Here is a 16,230-nt window from a genome sequence, read left to right on the forward strand (position 1 = left end):
GTAGGGGCGCTCAGCGGTGTGGGTGCGCTGGTGCTTCAGCAGGTAGTCGTACTGGGTGAAGCCCTTGCCGCACTGGACACAGGTGTAGGGGCGCTCGCCGGTGTGGGTGCGCTGGTGCTTCAGCAGGTAGCCGTATTGGGTGAAGTCCTTGCCACACTGGGCACAGGTGTAGGGGCGCTCGCTGGTGTGGGTGCGCTGGTGCTCCTGCAGGCGGCTGGAGTGGGTGAAGCCCATGCCGCACTGGGCACAGGTGTAGGGTCGGTCGCCAGTGTGGGTGCTCTGGTGCTGCAGCAGGCCACTGGCCTGAGTGAAGTCCATGCCACAGTCGCTGCAGGTGTAGGGCCGCTCCCCAGTGTGCAGGCGCCTGTGCACTTTCAGGTTCGTGGACGACTTGAAGGCTTTGCTGCAGTCGGAGCAGGTGAAGGGCCGCTCACTGCTGTGCACCCGCCGGTGGTCCCACAGCCCCGACAACCTGGTAAAGTTCTTGCCGCAGGTGGAGCAGGGCTTCTCACCCGTGTGCACTTGCTGGTGGGCCTTCAGGTCACTCGCCGTCTTGAAATTCTTTTCGCACTCCGAGCAGTCGAAGGGGCGTTCTCCCGTGTGCATCCGCCGGTGAGACTCCAGCTTGCTCGGGCACTGGCAGGCCTTGCCACACATGTTGCACTCATAACGCTTCTCCTTGTTTTGCCCTGCCATGTGGTCCTCCACTGAAGCTCAGCCCCTCAAAGCTCAGCCCGCACACCGGGCAGATGGGGGGCTCACCGGCACCCTGGCCGCCCTCAATGGCCGCTCAAATCTTCGACTCTCCGTCCACAGCAACGACTCCTAAACCCTGCAGGAGGGGAACAGAGAGTCAACAAGCTAGCAAACAGGACATTACTAACTCGTGAACATTACTCATGCTTGAAGGGGGGGGGGGGGCGGGTGAATGGGGGGATTGGGAGGTGATCGGGGGGGGATGGGAGAGTGAGAGGGGTGATATGATGGGGGGGAAGGAGGGGAGAGTTGGTGAGGAGGCAATGGGGGAAAGGGGGGGGGCACACTGACATGGGGGGGGCTGAGAGAGGGGGGGGGGGGCACACTGACATGGGGGGGTGCTGAGAGGGGGGGGGGGGGCACACTGACATGGGGGGTGCTGAGCATCCGGGCACTGAGTCAATCCAGGAGAGAAAGACAGATAGAGAGTTATCTGTGTGTACATTGTCCTACAGTCGTTCAGTTAAACCAGATTGACCAACCTCGCAGGTTGGAGATAGAGAGATAGAGAGAGACAGAGAGAGACTGTGTCCCGACTCCCCGCTCCCCTCAGCCGCATCATTACTCCTCCACCACCCCGGCCGCACGGCGCCTACCCATCAGCCCCACCCGAGATTGATGGTAGTGTTGCGGCGGCGGCGGAACCCGGCGCAGGCCCGACCCCAGGCCCAGGCCGGCTCCCCGAGCGCTCCGCCAACTACAGGCCCAGTCACTGTCTCCCGGGTGCGAGGCCGGAGGAATGGACCCCCCCCCCCCGCGCACCGAATCCACCAGATAGCGTGCTCAGCCCTGATCCACCGGAGCCTCTCACCACGCCCAGCCTGGGTACTCACGGCTCATTCCGCCTGCCCGCTGACTGTTGCCCCAGAGACAGAGAGACCGCGTTACGCGTGGGGGAGAGACGGTCATCAGCTGGGAAATGACGTTGCTGAGAAGGGCTTCACCCAATACGGCTACCTGCTGAAGCACCAGCGCACCCACACCAGTGAGCGCCCCTACACCTGTGCCCAGTGCGGAAAGGGCTTCACCCAATAGGACTTCCTGCTGAAGCACCAGCACACACACACCAGTGAGCGCCCCTACACCTGCGCCCAGTGCGGCAATTTTGTGAGGGGAGAGGGGGGGGGGGGCCAAAGAGTAGGAATAAACGGGTCCTTTTCAGAATGGCAGGCAGTGACTAGTGGGGTACCGCAAGGCTCAGTGCTGGGACCCCAGCTATTTACAATATATATTAATGATTTGGACTAGGGAATTGAATGCAACATCTCCAAGTTTGCGGATGACACAAAGCTGGGGGCAGTGTTAGCAGTGAGGAGGATGCTAGGAGACTTGGATAGACTGGGTGAATGAATGGCAGATGCAGTATAATGTGGATAAATGTTATCCACTTTGGTGGCAAAAACAGGAAGGTAGACTATTATCTGAATGGTGGCCGATTAGGAAAAGGGGAGATGCAACGAGACCTGGGTGTCATGCTACACCAGTCATTGAAAGTAGGCATGCAGGTGCAGCAGGCTGTGAAGAAAGCGAATGGTATGTTAGCATTCATAGTAAAAGGATTTGAGTATAGGAGCAGGGAGGTTCTACTGCAGGTGTACAGGGTCTTGGTGAGACTACACCTGGAGTATTGCATACAGTTTTGGTCTCCTAATCTGAGGAAATACATTCTTGCCATAGAGGGAATACAGAGAAGGTTCACCAGACTGATTCCTGGGATGTCAGGACTTTCATATGAAGAAAGACTGGGTAGACTCTGCTTGTACTCGCTAGAATTTAGAAGATTGGGGGGATCTTATAGAAACTTACAAAATTCTTAAGGGGTTGGACAGGCTAGATGCAGGAAGATTGTTCCCGATGTCGGGGAAGTCCAGAACAACGGGTTTCAGTTTAAGGATAAGGGGGAAATCTTTTAGGACCGAGATGAGAAAAACATTTTTTACACAGAGAGTGGTGAATCTCTGGAATTCTCTGCCACAGAGGTAGTTGATGCCAGTTCATTGCCTATATTTAAGAGGGACTTAGATGTGGCCCTTGTGGCTAAAGGTATTAGGGGGTATGGAGAGAAGGCAGGTACATGATACTGAGTTGGATGATCAGCCATGATCATATTGAATGGCCGAATGGCCTACTCCTGCACCTATTTTCTATGTTTCTATGAATGTGAGGGAAGAGGAGGGGGTGAGGAGGCAAGTGGGAGAAGGGGGGACGCACTGCCCGGGGGGGGTGCCGAGCATCCAGGCACTGTCGAGCCGAGAGAGAAAGACATGGAGAGAGAGTGAGGGAGAGAGAGATGGGGAAATATTGAAAGAGAGCGAGAGAGAGAGAGAAATACAGACAGAGAGAGAGAGACAGAGCGAGACAGTTTACATATAGATACATCTACATATCTACATATAGATTGGGTGAATCAAATTGGCAGGGGTGCTGAGGAAGAGGATTTCTTGGAATGTATGCGGGATAGTTATCTAAATAAACATGTAGAGGAACCAACGAGAGAGCAGGCTATTTTAGACAGGGTATTGAGTAATGAGGAAGGGTTAGTTAGCAGTCTTGTTGTACGTGCCCCCTTGGGCAAGAGCGACCATAATATGGTTGACTTCATTAGGATGGCGAGTTACATTGTTAATTCAGAAACAATGGTTCTGAACTTAAAGAAAGGTAACTTTCAGGGTATGAGATGTGAATTGGCCAAGATTGACTGGCAATTAATTCTAAAAGGGTTGACAGTGGATAAGCAATGGAAGACATTTAAAGACTGCATGGATGATATACAAAAATTGTTCATCACAGTTTGGCAAAAGAATAAATCAGAGAAGGTAGTGCATCCGTGGATAACAAGGGAAATCAAGGATAGTATCAAAGCGAAGGATGATGCGTACAAATTAGCCAGAAAAAGCAGCATACCGGAGGACTGGGAGAAATTCAGAGACCAGCAGATGAGGACCAAGGGCTTAATTAGGGAAGGAAAAATGGATTATGAAAGAAAACTGGCAGGGAACATAAAAACTGACTGCAAAAGTTTTTATAGATATGTGAAAAGAAAGAGATTAGTTAAAACATATGTAGGTCCCTAGCAGAAACAGATGAGTTGTTCATGGGAAACAAGGATATGGCGGACCAATTGAATAACTACTTTGGTTCCGTCTTCACAAAGGAAGACATAAATAATCTGCCGGAAATAGAGGAATTAAGTGAAATCCAGGTTAGTCGGGAAGTAGTGTTGGGTAAATTGAATGGATTGAAGGCCGATAAATCCCCAGGTCCAGATAGGCTGCATCCCAGAGTACTTAAGGAAGTAGCTCCAGAAATAGTGGATGCATTAGTAATAATCTTTCAAAACTCTCTAGATTCTGGAGTAGTTCCAGAGGATTGGCGGGTAGAAAAAGTAACCCCACTTTTTAAGAAGGGAGGGAGAGAGAAAACGGGGAATTACAGACCAGTTAGTCTAACATCAGTAGTGGGGAATCTGCTAGAGTCAGTTATTAAAGATGGGATAGCAGCACATTTAGAAAGTGGTGAAATCATTGGACAAAGTCAGCATGGATTTACAAAAGGTAAATCATGTCTTAGACGAATCGTATAGAATATTTCGAGGATGTAACTAGTAGCGTGGATAGGGGAGAACCAGTGTATGTGGTGTATCTGGACTTCCAGAAGGCTTTCGACAAGGTCCCACATAAGAGATTAGTATACAAACTTAAAGCACACGGCATTGGGGGTTCAGTATTGATGTGGATAGAAAACTGGCTGACAAACAGGAAGCAAAGAGTAGGAGTAAACGGGTCCTTTTCACAATGGCAGGCAGTGACTAGTGAGGTACCGCAAGGCTCAGTGCTGGGACCCCAGCTATTTACAATATATATTAATGATCTGAATGAGGGAATTGAAGGCAATATCTCCAAGTTTGCGGATGACACTAAGCTGGGGGGCAGTGTTAGCTGTGAGGAGGATGCTAGGAGACTGCAAGGTGACTTGGGATAGGCTGCGTGAGTGGGGAAATGTTTGGCAGATTCAGTATAATGTGGATAAATGTGAGGTTATCCATTTTGGTGGCAAAAACGGGAAAGCAGACTATTATCTAAATGGTGGCCGATTGGGAAAGGGGGAGATGCAGCGAGACCTGGGTGTCAAGGTACACCAGTCATTGAAGGTAGGCATGCAGGTGCAGCAAGCAGTAAAGAAAGCGAATGGTATGTTGGCTTTCATAGCAAAAGGATTTGAGTATAGGAGCAGGGAGGTTCTACTGCAGTTGTACAGGGTCTTGGTGAGACCACACCTGGAGTATTGCGTGCAGTTTTGGTCTCCAAATCTGAGGAAGGACATTATTGCCATAGTGGGAGTGCAGAGAAGGTTCACCAGACTGATTCCATATAACCACCCTGGGATGTCAGGACTTATGAAGAAAGACTGGATAGACTTGGTTTATACTCTCTAGAATTTAGGAGATTGAGAGGGGACCTTATAGAAACTCACAAAATTCTTAAGGGGTTGGACAGGCTAGATGCAGGAAGATTGTTCCCGATGTTGGGGAAGTCCAGGACAAGGGGTCACAGCTTAAGGATCAGGGGGAAATCCTTTAAAACCGAGATGAGAAGAACGTTTTTCACACAGAGAGTGGTGAATCTCTGGAACTCTCTGCCACAGAGGGTAGTTGAGGCCAGTTCATTGGCTATATTTAAGAGGGAGTTAGGTGTGGCCCTTGTGGCTAAGGGGATCAGAGGGTATGGAGAGAAGGCAGGTACGGGATACTGAGTTGGATGATCAGCCATGATCATATTGAATGGCGGTGCAGGCTCGAAGGGCCGAATGGCATACTCCTGCACCTAATTTCTATGTTTCTATGACAGGGAGCCGGACAGACAGAGAGGGACAGACACAGAGAGAGACAGAGATGTGCACACACTAATTGACATTAACTGACACTAAGAAATTAATATTGAATTGCTAAACTTGCTATTGTGTTGTACTGCTTACAGCTGCAAGAACGTGTAGCAATCAATAAAGGGCTATAGGCCTATTGCGAGTTTATGTACAGGGACATATCTATCCATGCACTGTTCGATATCTATCCATGCACTGTATACTTGTATTTATACTTATGCATTTCAAATATATATGTCATGTTTTATACTTTGGCAATATAACAATGTTTTTATCATGCTAATAAAGTTTTTTGAGTTGAAAAATTGAATTGAAATTGAATTGAGACAGAGACAGACACACTCTCAATTTACCCAGAATGGTATCATTACCGAACACACTATGAGCTATACTTACCTTGGTCTAATTGTTGCAGCATCAGGGAGCTTCAACATGGCAGTGAATGCACTAAAAGAGAAAGCTCGAAGGTTCAACAACATCCAAATTCCAATCAGAATCTGGTTTAAAATATTTGACAGCCTAATCCAGCCTAAAATATTTGACAGCGTAATCCAGCCTATTGCGCTTTATGGTAGTGAAGTATGGAGTCCGCTCAGTCACCATAGCTATATTAAATGTGAAAAACATACAACAGAGGCCCTGCATACGGAATTTTGTCAGAACATTCTCTGTATCCAAAGAAAAACACCGACAAATGCATGTAGGGCGGAATTAGGCAGATATCTACTGATAATAATTATCCAGAAACGAGCACTAAATTTTTGGAATCGCCTTAAATCTAGCCCCCTAGATACCCTCCAGTCTAAAGCCCTTCAAACCCAAGAGGGTTACCCAGAAAAGAGTTCCCCGTGTCATTTGGTACTGAGACTAACTAACCCTATTCAGTTAAATACTGATCCACAATCACCAGTTAGAGTGAACCAAATTATCAAACAATGAAAATAAACTTATTTGGAACACGGGATAAAGAAACCAAAATCCAAAGCAGATTAGAATGTTACCGTGCCCTAAAAAGAGATTATAAATTGGCATACTATCTCTCAACTGTTAGAGACATAAAGCAGAGACAGACCCTCACCAAATACAGGTGAGGTGACCACCATTTGGCAGTTGAAAAAGGAAGACAGAAGAGATTTTGGCAACCAAGATAAAATAGAATATGCGGCCACTGTTTGACAGATGAGGTTAAAACAGAGGTGACTTCCTCCTGAAATGCAAAAAAAAATTATAAAAACAAGGAAAGCATACTTTGACAAACTCAGTCTGGCAAACCCAGATTTTAAAGAACTAGATAATACATCAAAACTAAGAATAATCCTTGGTGAAGGAAATACGGCTCATCTTGGTGCACAATATGTAACAGCATGCCATAACCTGAGAGACGATGAATGGCCAACATGCACGCACACACTAATTGAAATTAACTGATACTAAGAAATTAATATTGACTTGCTATCCTGTTGTATTGCTTACAGCTACAAGAACGTGTAGCAATCAATAAAGGGCTATAGGTGTATTGCGAGTGTGTATTTATATATATGTACTGGGGCATATCTATCCATGCACTGTATACTTGTTTATATATTTATGCATTTTAAATATGTATGTTATGTTCTATAACTTGGGCAATATGATGTATTTTATCATGCCAATAAAGTTTTTTAAATTGAAAATTGATAGAGGGAAATAGAGATGGATAGAGACAGACATAGAGACAGAGATAGATAGATGGAGACTGAGAGAGATAGGGAGATGTTTTAGAAGGAACTGCAGATATACAATCGAAGGTACACAAAAAAGCTGGAGAAACTGTGAAGAAGGGTTTCGGCCCGAAACGTTGCTTTTTTCCTTCGCTCCATAGATGCTGTACCCGCTGGGTTTCTCCAGCTGTTTTGTGTACCTCAGATATGTCTGTGTACATTATCCGGCGCAGGCCCGACCCCAGGCCCAGGCCCGGCTCCCCGAGCGATCCGCCAACCCCAGGCCCGACCCCAGGCCCAGGCCCGGCTCCCCGAGCGATCCGCCGACCCCAGGCCCAGGCCCGGCTCCCCGAGCGATCCGCCAACCCCAGACCCCAGGCCCAGGCCCGGCTCCCCGAGCGATCCGCCGACCCCAGGCCCAGGCCCGCGATCCGCCGACCCCAGGCCCGGCCCGGCTCCCCCGCCCGACCCCAGGCCCAGTCACTGTCTCCCGGGTGCGAGGCCGCGGCCTGGCCGGTGGACTGGACCCCGCCCTGATCCACCGGAGCCTCTCACCGCGTCAGGCCCGGCCCGGCCCGGTCACTCACTCACGGCTCATCCCGCCCGTTGCCCCGGAGACAGACAGAGAGACCGCGCGGCGCACGGGGCCTCAGCCCGGAAATGACGTCGCTGCCCCGACCGTTGCCCCGCAGGCTGCCAGGTCGAGCAGCGGGGCGGCCTCAGTCCGGAAATGACGTCGCGGCCAAGATGGAGCCGACCCGCACTGGACGGTGAGAGTGAGAGAGAGAGAGGGAGAGGGAGAGAGGGAGAGGGGGGAGAGATTGGAGAAGAGGGAGAGAGAGAGAGAGCCCCCAGAGAGGAGAGGGGAGGAGACACCTCAGAGGGAGGAGCCAGGAGAGAGGGGCAGGGAGCAGAGGGAGGGGAGAGGGAAGTCTAATTAACAAGATTGAGGGTGGGAGGAGACACGCACCTGAACAGCACATTAAAGATATTGGGAAAGGGAGAACTGGCTGTGAGAGGAAGAGCCATCAGGGGGAGAGAGTGAGGAGCGGGGGAGCCTCAGAGGCGGAAAGGACCCGAGACAGGAGAGAGGAGGGAGAAGGGAGAAGAGGAAAGGGAGAGGACAGAGAGAGGGAGAGAGAGAGAGAGAGAGGGAGAGAGAGAGAGAGGGAGAGAAAGAGAGAGAGAGAGAGAGAGAGAGAGAGAGAGAGAGAGAGAGAGAGAGGGGGGGGGGGGGGGCACTATTCTAGACAAAACAGAGTGGGCATTACAGCAAGAAGAGGGGGGAACAAGTAGAATTAACAAGATTGAGGATAGGACACACGCACCTGAACAGCACATTAAAAATATTGGGAAAACACCCTACTGGGCTGTGTGAGGAATGCCATCAACCAGAAATTGTTCAGCGTGCCCTAGTGGCATGTAGGAGATATGAGACAGAAAGACGATTTGATCTTTGAAATGAGGAAAATTGGATTGACAGAAATATCAGTAAAGAACATTCTAGAGTGTGGCGGGAAAGGAAAAGGAATAAAGTACTGTGGAATGAAGCCAGAAGGTGGCAGCAATGCAACATAGCGGATACCGGCTGCCGTAAAACTCCAAAGAAGAAGAAGAAGAAGGGGGGGGGGGGGGGGGGGGGGAAAGAGATAGGGAGATAGGTGGAGTGGGGGAGATTGTGGGGAGGGTGGAGAGAGATGGGATGGGGAGAGAGAGAGAGGGGGGAAGGGAGGAGAGAGAGAGAGTTCGGAGGGGAGAGGGGAGAGAGAGATATTTTGAGCGGTGGGGTCCGAGAGGGGCAGGAATAAGGGGAGAGGTTCAGAGAGAGAGTGAGAGAGGACACAGTCCAGAGGAGTGAGGGGGTGACAATCTGGGGGTTGGAAAAGTGGGTGAAGTGAGTAGCGGGGGGGAAGCAGGGATCAAAGTGGGGGGGGGGGGAATTCAAGCGGGAGGAGGTGGGTTTGGTGCCGAGGGGGAACTGGGGTGGGGGGGGGGGGGGGGGGGGAACTGGGGTGGGGGGGGGGGAGAGGGGTCAAGTGAGTCAAGGAAGGGGTTAGGCCTGGTGGAGGTTCACACTGTTTAGGGGTGGGGAGGAGGGAGCAAAGGGGGGTAAGGAACAGGAGGAGGCAGGGATAAGGGGCAGGGAGCCACAGTGAGGAGGTCACGTTGTTTGGGGGTGGGGAGGGTGTTGAAGTTTAGGAAGTCAAACCAGAGCAGGATCTTCACTGAATGGCGGGGCGCTGGGGGAATGTGTGGAGCCGAGGGATCTACGAGTGCGGGTACGAGTAGGGCTGAACGGCCTCTTTCCAACACCGTATCACTCTATGACAAAGTGCTGGAGTAACTCAGCGGGTCAGGCAGCATCTGTGGAGAGATTGAATGGGTGACATTTTGGGTCGACACCCTTCTTTGGTTTAGTTTAGTTTAGAGATGCAGTGCGGAAACAACAGGTCTTTCGACACATGGTTCGCGCCGAACAGCGATCACCCCGTTCACTAACACTATCCTTTACACGTTGGGGACAATTTAGCAATGTGGTGGCCGATTAATCTACAACCCTGGACGTCTTTGAAATGTTGGAGGAAACCAGAGCACAAGGAGTAAAATCCCACGCAGGTCAAAGGGAGAATGTACAAACTCCGCACAGACAGCACCAGTAGTCAGGATCGAACCCGGGTCTCTGGCGGTGAGGCAGCAACTGTACCGCTGTATATAATGGTTTCCTCCGCCATAAACGCACCCAATATGTGTTAGTAACGTTCTGTTTGCCAGCATGTTGACCCTCTGTGTTCCCCTCCTGCAGAGTTTAGGAGCCGCTGTTGTGGACGGAGAGACAGGGACATGAGCGGCCATTGAGGGCGGCCAGAGTGCCAGTGAATACCCCCCCCCCCCCCCCCAATCTACTCGGTGTGCGGGCTGAACTTTGAGGGGCTGAGCTTCCATGGAGGAACACATGATGGGGCACAACAAGCAGAAGCGATATGATTGTGACGTGTGTGGCAAGGTCTGGCAGTACCCGAGTGAGCTGGAGACCCACCGGCGGGTTCACACGGGAGAACGCCCCTTCAACTGCTCGGACTGTGGCAAGAGCTTCACCCGCTACAGCAGCCTTCTGCGGCACAACCGCGTGCACTCCAGCAAGAGGGCCTTCACCTGCTCCGACTGCGGCAAGAGCTTTAAGCGGGCGAACGACTTGAAGATCCACAGGCGGGTGCACACCGGGGAGCGGCCCTACACCTGCAGCAACTGCGGCATGGGCTTCTCCCTCTCCAACAGCCTGCTGGTGCACCAGTGCACCCATACCGGCGAGCACCCCTACACCTGTACCCAGTGTGGTAAGGGCTTCATCAACACCACCAAGCTGCTGGAGCACCAGCGCACCCACACCAGCGAGCGCCCCTACACCTGTGCCCAGTGCGGCAAGCCCAATCCCAGTGCGGCAAGGGCTTCACCCACTCCAACAGCCTGCAGAAGCACCAGCGCACCCACACTGGCGAGCGCCCCTACACCTGTATCCAGTGCAGCAAGGCCTTCACCCAGTCCAGCTGCCTGCATCAATCACCAGCGCACGCACACCGGGGAGCACCCCTACACCTGTACCCAGTGGCGGCAAGGGCTTCACCCACTCCACCAGGCTGCTGTCACCAGCGCAACACCGCGAGTGTCCCACACCTGCGCCCAATGCGGCACTTCACCCACTCCACCAGGCTGTCCCCACCCCGGGTGCGTGGAGGCAGCCGTCGGGACTTACCTGGTGCAGCCTGCCAGCTGCTGGCACACCGCCACGTGGATAGGCGCTGTTTAGGTAGAGACAAAATGCTGGAAGGAATGGGTAACGTTTCTGGTCGAGACCCTCCTCAGTCTCGACCCGAAATGTCACCCAGTCCTTCTCTCCAGAGATGCTGCCTGTCCCGCTGAGTTACTCCAGCATTTTGTGTCCTTTTTTGGAAACCAGCATCTGCAGCTCCTTGTTTTGAAACCATTCTGGTTAACCATATAACCATATAACAATTACAGCACGGAAACAGGCCATCTCGACCCTTCTAGTCCGTGCCGAACACATATTCTCCCCTAGTCCCATATACCTGTGCTCTGCACCTTACCCAAATCCTCCACATCAGGCCTGTAATGGAGTGACCAGAACTGTATGCAATACTCCAAATGCTACCTGACCAATGTCCCTTAAAGCTGCACATATACATTCCTCTCTCCTTATCTCACATCCTTTTATCTCCTTATTTTCCCTCGCCTCTGTCACTTCACTCATCTGCCGATCACCCCCTCATCTGTTAACATAGTGTCTGTCTGATGAAGGGTCCCAACCTTAAATGTCACCTATCCATATTCTCCACAGATGCTGCCTGACCTGCTGAGTTACTCCAGCACTTTATGTGAAAAATCAGAGAGTGATACAGTTTGCAAACAGCACCTTGGGCCCAACTTGCCCACAGCAACCAACCTGTCCCGGCAACACTCGTCTCACCTGCCTGCATTTGGTCCATATCCCTCCAAACGTCCTATCGATGTACCTGTCTATAACTGTTTCTTAAAGATTGGGATAGTCCCAGCCTCAATTACCTCCTCTGGCAGATTGTTCCATACACCTACCACCCTCTGATGAAAAGTTACCCCTCAGATTCCTGTTAAATCTTTTCCCCTTCACCTTAAACCCTTGTCCTCTGGTCTTCGATTCCCCCACTCAGGGTAAGAGATTCTGTGCATCAAACTAAATTGTGCTCTATGCAAGATTCCAGCATCAGGGTTCATCCAAGATGGCGCCGATGTCTATGGCTGCCCGTCTGTTGCTCTCGCTGTTTTTTGTGTATTCTATTGGTGTTATACAACTAAAGTCTCTGCTGGTCTACGACCGTACATCTCTAATGGACATTCAGCGTAATGTCGGTGCCTTTGTTTACCGCGGACATACTACACTGCCCCCGTTCCTCTTGGGAATCCAAACTCACCTGGAGTGGGTTTTAAGCCCGAGGAAGCGTCGCCGTCGCCGTCGCCGTGGCAAACGTAGCGGTCGACTGGTGAAGTCTAAACTGGGTGGGCCAGGAGGTGGGAATCTCCTCGAAGGCCTTGAGCGTCGGGAACACCTTGCTCAGGGACATCTCCGGGGCCTTCAGCCTTCAGCCTGGTGCTCACCAACTGTCAACTGTCAACGGACAGTCTCCTCCCCAATGATCGGGAGTGCTGTCCACCTGCTGCAGCAAAGAGAACTGGCCTGGCTCACCGTCTCGGTAGGAGGAACGAAGGAGGTCACCTGGTACACCAACTCTTCCGGGTGGGTCCCTTCGCCCCCACCCCTTCCTATGCTCAGGAGCTGCGGCGAGACGGGCCACGCCCCCCATGCTCTCCTCGGCCCCGCCACCGCGGGGTGAATCCCCGGAACCTGAGGACTCTGCACCGGGCTCAGCGATCAGCTGATCTGGTGAGTCCATCCCCCTCCAGGATTGGTTTAGTGAATGCCAGATCCCTGGCAAACAAGACTTTTATACTGAGGGATTTCTTCTGCTCCCGTGGAATGGATTTCCTCTGTGTGACTGAGACTTGGATGGGTCCAGGTGAGTGCAGCGCTCTTGTTGAGCTATTACCGGCTGGCTGCTCTTATTTCAACTCACCGCGGATATCGGGCCGTGGAGGAGGAACAGCGGCTGTTTATAAAAATAACTTTAAGTGCAGGCAATGCCCTCTATCATCTTCTTTCTCCAGTTTCGAAGCAACTTTATTTGAAGTGGGCCGCTCCAAGTATAACCAAGTCATCTACCGACCGCCCAAGTATAATAAGGACTTTGTAAATGAATTCTCTGATTTTCTGGCTGGGATCATGCCCAACTATGACCGTGTCCTTTTGGTTGGGGACTTTAACATCCATGTGTGCTGTCCTGATAAGCCGTTAGTGAAGGACTTTTTTAGCCTTGTTGACTCTTTTGATTTTGTCCAGTGTGTGTCTGGTCCCACACACGAACATGGACATACGCTGGACCTTGTTCTCTCTCATGGCTTGTCTGTGTTGAATTTGAAAATCTCTGATAGTGCGTTTTCAGATCATATGCCTGTATTGTTTGATGTCAATTTCTCCTGTGAAGCAATTTTGCCTGTGGTGTCTGCTCGGCGCTGTCGGTCTTTTAACCCTTTTACTGCTGGCAAGTTCTCTGCTGCTTTCGATCAGCTCTGCGCCCCCTCTGCGTCCACTCCTCTTGGTACGGAGGAGATTAGTTCGTGGTTTCATTCTTCATGCAGGACTATACTGGACTCTGTGGCTCCGTTAAGATCGTTGAAGCCGAGGGCTAAACCTGAACCCTGGTTCAGTGCAGTGACTCGTGCAGCACGACGGGAGTGTCGTAGAGCTGAGCGAAAGTGGAGGAAGGACAGGCTACAGGTTTCACTTCAAATTCTCAGGGACTGTTGGCGTCACTACCAAAACAGTGTTAAAAAGGCCAAGAAGAGAGTACCTGTCTAAAATTATTGTGTCAAAGTGTAACAACCCTCGTGTGCTATTTGAAATCATTGACTCTGTTCTAAATGCCCCGCAGCCTGTCTGTCTGGAAGCTTCACCTGAAATGTGTAATGACTTCCTGCACTTTTTTGTTTACAAGGTTGTTTCCTTAAGGGCTCGCATTTCAGCACCTGCCTCTGACCCTTCTGTTACGGTCCCTTGCCTGGTGGTATTCGACGAGTTTGATCCTGTGACTATATCGTATTTAAAGGATGTGGTTTCCCATATTAAGCCATCGGGTTCTCCTTGTGATGCGGTCCCTCCACATCTTTTTAAGGAGGTTTTCCCTAGTATTGGGCAGTCGGTTCTTACCATTATTAACAGCAGCTTGTGTTCTGGGGTTGTGCCCGTGAGTTTTAAACATGCGGTAGTACAACCACTACTTAAGAAACCTGGCCTGGATCAATCTGTTCTGGCCAATTTTAGACCCATCTCGAAATTGCCTTTTATTTCTAAATTACTGGAGAGAGTTGTTTATGCTCAGCTAAAACTATTCCTGGAGGAGCATGATATTCGGGAGATCTTCCAGTCTGGATTTAAAACCATGCACAGCACGGAGTCAGCATTGCTAAGGGTTTTTAACGACATCATATAACCATATAGCAATTACAGCACGGAAATTGTTATATGTTATATAACAATTATTGTCATATGAAATTGTTATATGGAATTGTAATTACCTCCTGGCTAATGATTCTGGGGATTGTGTGGTTCTTGTCCTGCTGGACTTGTCTGCCGCCTTTGATACGGTGGACCATAATATCTTATTATCTCGGCTACAGCAGTTAGTGGGCATCTGCGGCAGTGCCCTGGGATGGTTCAGGTCCTATCTGGCGGGCAGAACCATGTGTGTTAGCCTTGCTGGGTTTGAATCCTCTTCCGCTCCCCTGTCATATGGGGTTCCACAGGGTTCGATTCTGGGGCCCCTGCTTTTCTCGCTGTACATACTTCCTCTGGGTTCCATCCTTAGAAAGCATGGCATCTCCTTCCACTGTTATGCAGATGATACCCAGCTTTATTTGCCGCTGAGGGGGGAAGATGCCTTTTCTGTAAAATCGCTTCTGTCTTGTCTTGATGACATTAAGTCCTGGTTGGCCCTAAACTTTCTTGGATTTAATGAAAAGAAGACAGAGGTGATTTTATTTGATCCCAATGGCTGCCGTGAACCTCCATTTGTTGATTTAGGTCCATTGTCAAGGTACGTGAAGCCAACAGTTGTGAACCTGGGTTTTAGGATGGACAGTGACTTTAAATTAGATCGCCAAATATGCGCGGTGGTTAAGTCCAGCTTCTTTCACCTAAGGAAGCTGGCGAAGGTGAAGCCCATTCTCGAGCGGCAGCATTTTGAGACAGTAATCCATGCCTTTATTACATCTAGGCTGGATTACTGTAACGCGCTCTATTTTGGTGTTGCTCGTTCTTCACTGGCTCGTCTCCAGTTGGTTCAGAATGCTGCTGCTCGCCTTTTAACAGGGACTCGAAAGAGGGAGCACATATCGCCAATTCTGGCCTCCCTACACTGGCTCCCGGTGCATTTTCAACGAGCTGTCCATTTTCAAATCCAGTGTTAAAACACATTTGTACTCCCTGGCTTTTGACCATGCCTGAGGCTTTGCTTCTGTTTGTCGGTCTTATTGATGTTTCTGTATTTTACATGTCTTTTCCTCTATTTTCTTTTGATTGGTTATTTTGGTGGTACACAATCAGCGTTTGTGTCAATTAACGGTGATAGTGACAGCAGAGTAATGCAGAATATTAATATATTTCTTGCTCCCTTTTATAAAAATTATATAATTCTTTTATTAATTTATAATTATTATAGCGGCGTTCCTTGGGTATCCATCATTTATGGGATAGTGGAGGATGGAGTTAAGGGGAAAGGGCGTAGAGAAGTTTATAATGGGTAAGAGTGGTGTAAAAAACAAGCCTGAAGGCTTTGTGGTCAAGGCAAGGGATTCGTAATAAGGTGGATGGTTGAATGTGCAGTAGTCTTAATGACTATGAAATAGTTGGGATACGAGCTGCTCGGTGACCAAGGCTGGGGATGAACATCCAGGGATATTCTCTGCAGTCGGTATCGAGGGCAAGACAAGGAAGGTGGGCAGCGTTGTGATCAGAGAGGAGCTAAAACTGTAAAGGCAGGCATTAGTGTGGCTGTGTGATACACCACTGCGCGTTCTCCCCCTATTTTCTTGCTTCTGTTGTCGGTTTCTCTCTCGACATTCCGCGCTTTTATTTATGGGGCGAACGCGCGTTCGCACGGTTTCTGGCGCTTGTCGATGTGCGCATGGTGAGCCGACTGAAACAGTTCGTGAAGTTGGAGTGATATCAAAGGAATTAGAATGCGTTGCGGACAAAGGCAAAGCAATGAAGGGGTGAGCCACACGATGT

At 50.2% G+C, this 16,230-nt stretch overlaps 2 protein-coding genes across 2 annotated transcripts in view; one reads left to right on the forward strand and one right to left on the reverse strand.

Annotated features, from left to right (window-relative positions):
* Positions 1 to 7,531, reverse strand: part of LOC129693577 (zinc finger protein 135-like) — an 8,364-nt gene extending 833 nt beyond the window's left edge. The window contains exons 1-2 of the mRNA XM_055630377.1: positions 6,034 to 7,531; positions 1 to 832 (exon numbers count right to left, since the gene is read on the reverse strand). The exon at positions 1 to 832 is cut by the window's left edge and continues 833 nt beyond it. Of these exons, the coding sequence (XP_055486352.1) occupies positions 1 to 696 (696 nt within the window). The 5' untranslated portion in view covers positions 697 to 832; positions 6,034 to 7,531. The remainder of the gene's footprint in view (positions 833 to 6,033) is intronic.
* A 2,747-nt stretch (positions 7,532 to 10,278) lies between these two features.
* LOC129693575 (zinc finger protein 239-like) lies at positions 10,279 to 10,672 on the forward strand (the record flags this gene model as incomplete). The annotated part of the gene is made up of 1 exon (XM_055630374.1): positions 10,279 to 10,672. A coding segment is annotated over exon 1 (394 nt), but the record flags the coding sequence as incomplete, so codon positions are not given.
* Between the last annotated feature and the right edge of the window lie 5,558 nt (positions 10,673 to 16,230).

Source organism: Leucoraja erinacea, unplaced genomic scaffold (genome assembly GCF_028641065.1).
Source record: "Leucoraja erinacea ecotype New England unplaced genomic scaffold, Leri_hhj_1 Leri_353S, whole genome shotgun sequence".
Lineage (NCBI taxonomy): Eukaryota > Metazoa > Chordata > Chondrichthyes > Rajiformes > Rajidae > Leucoraja > Leucoraja erinaceus.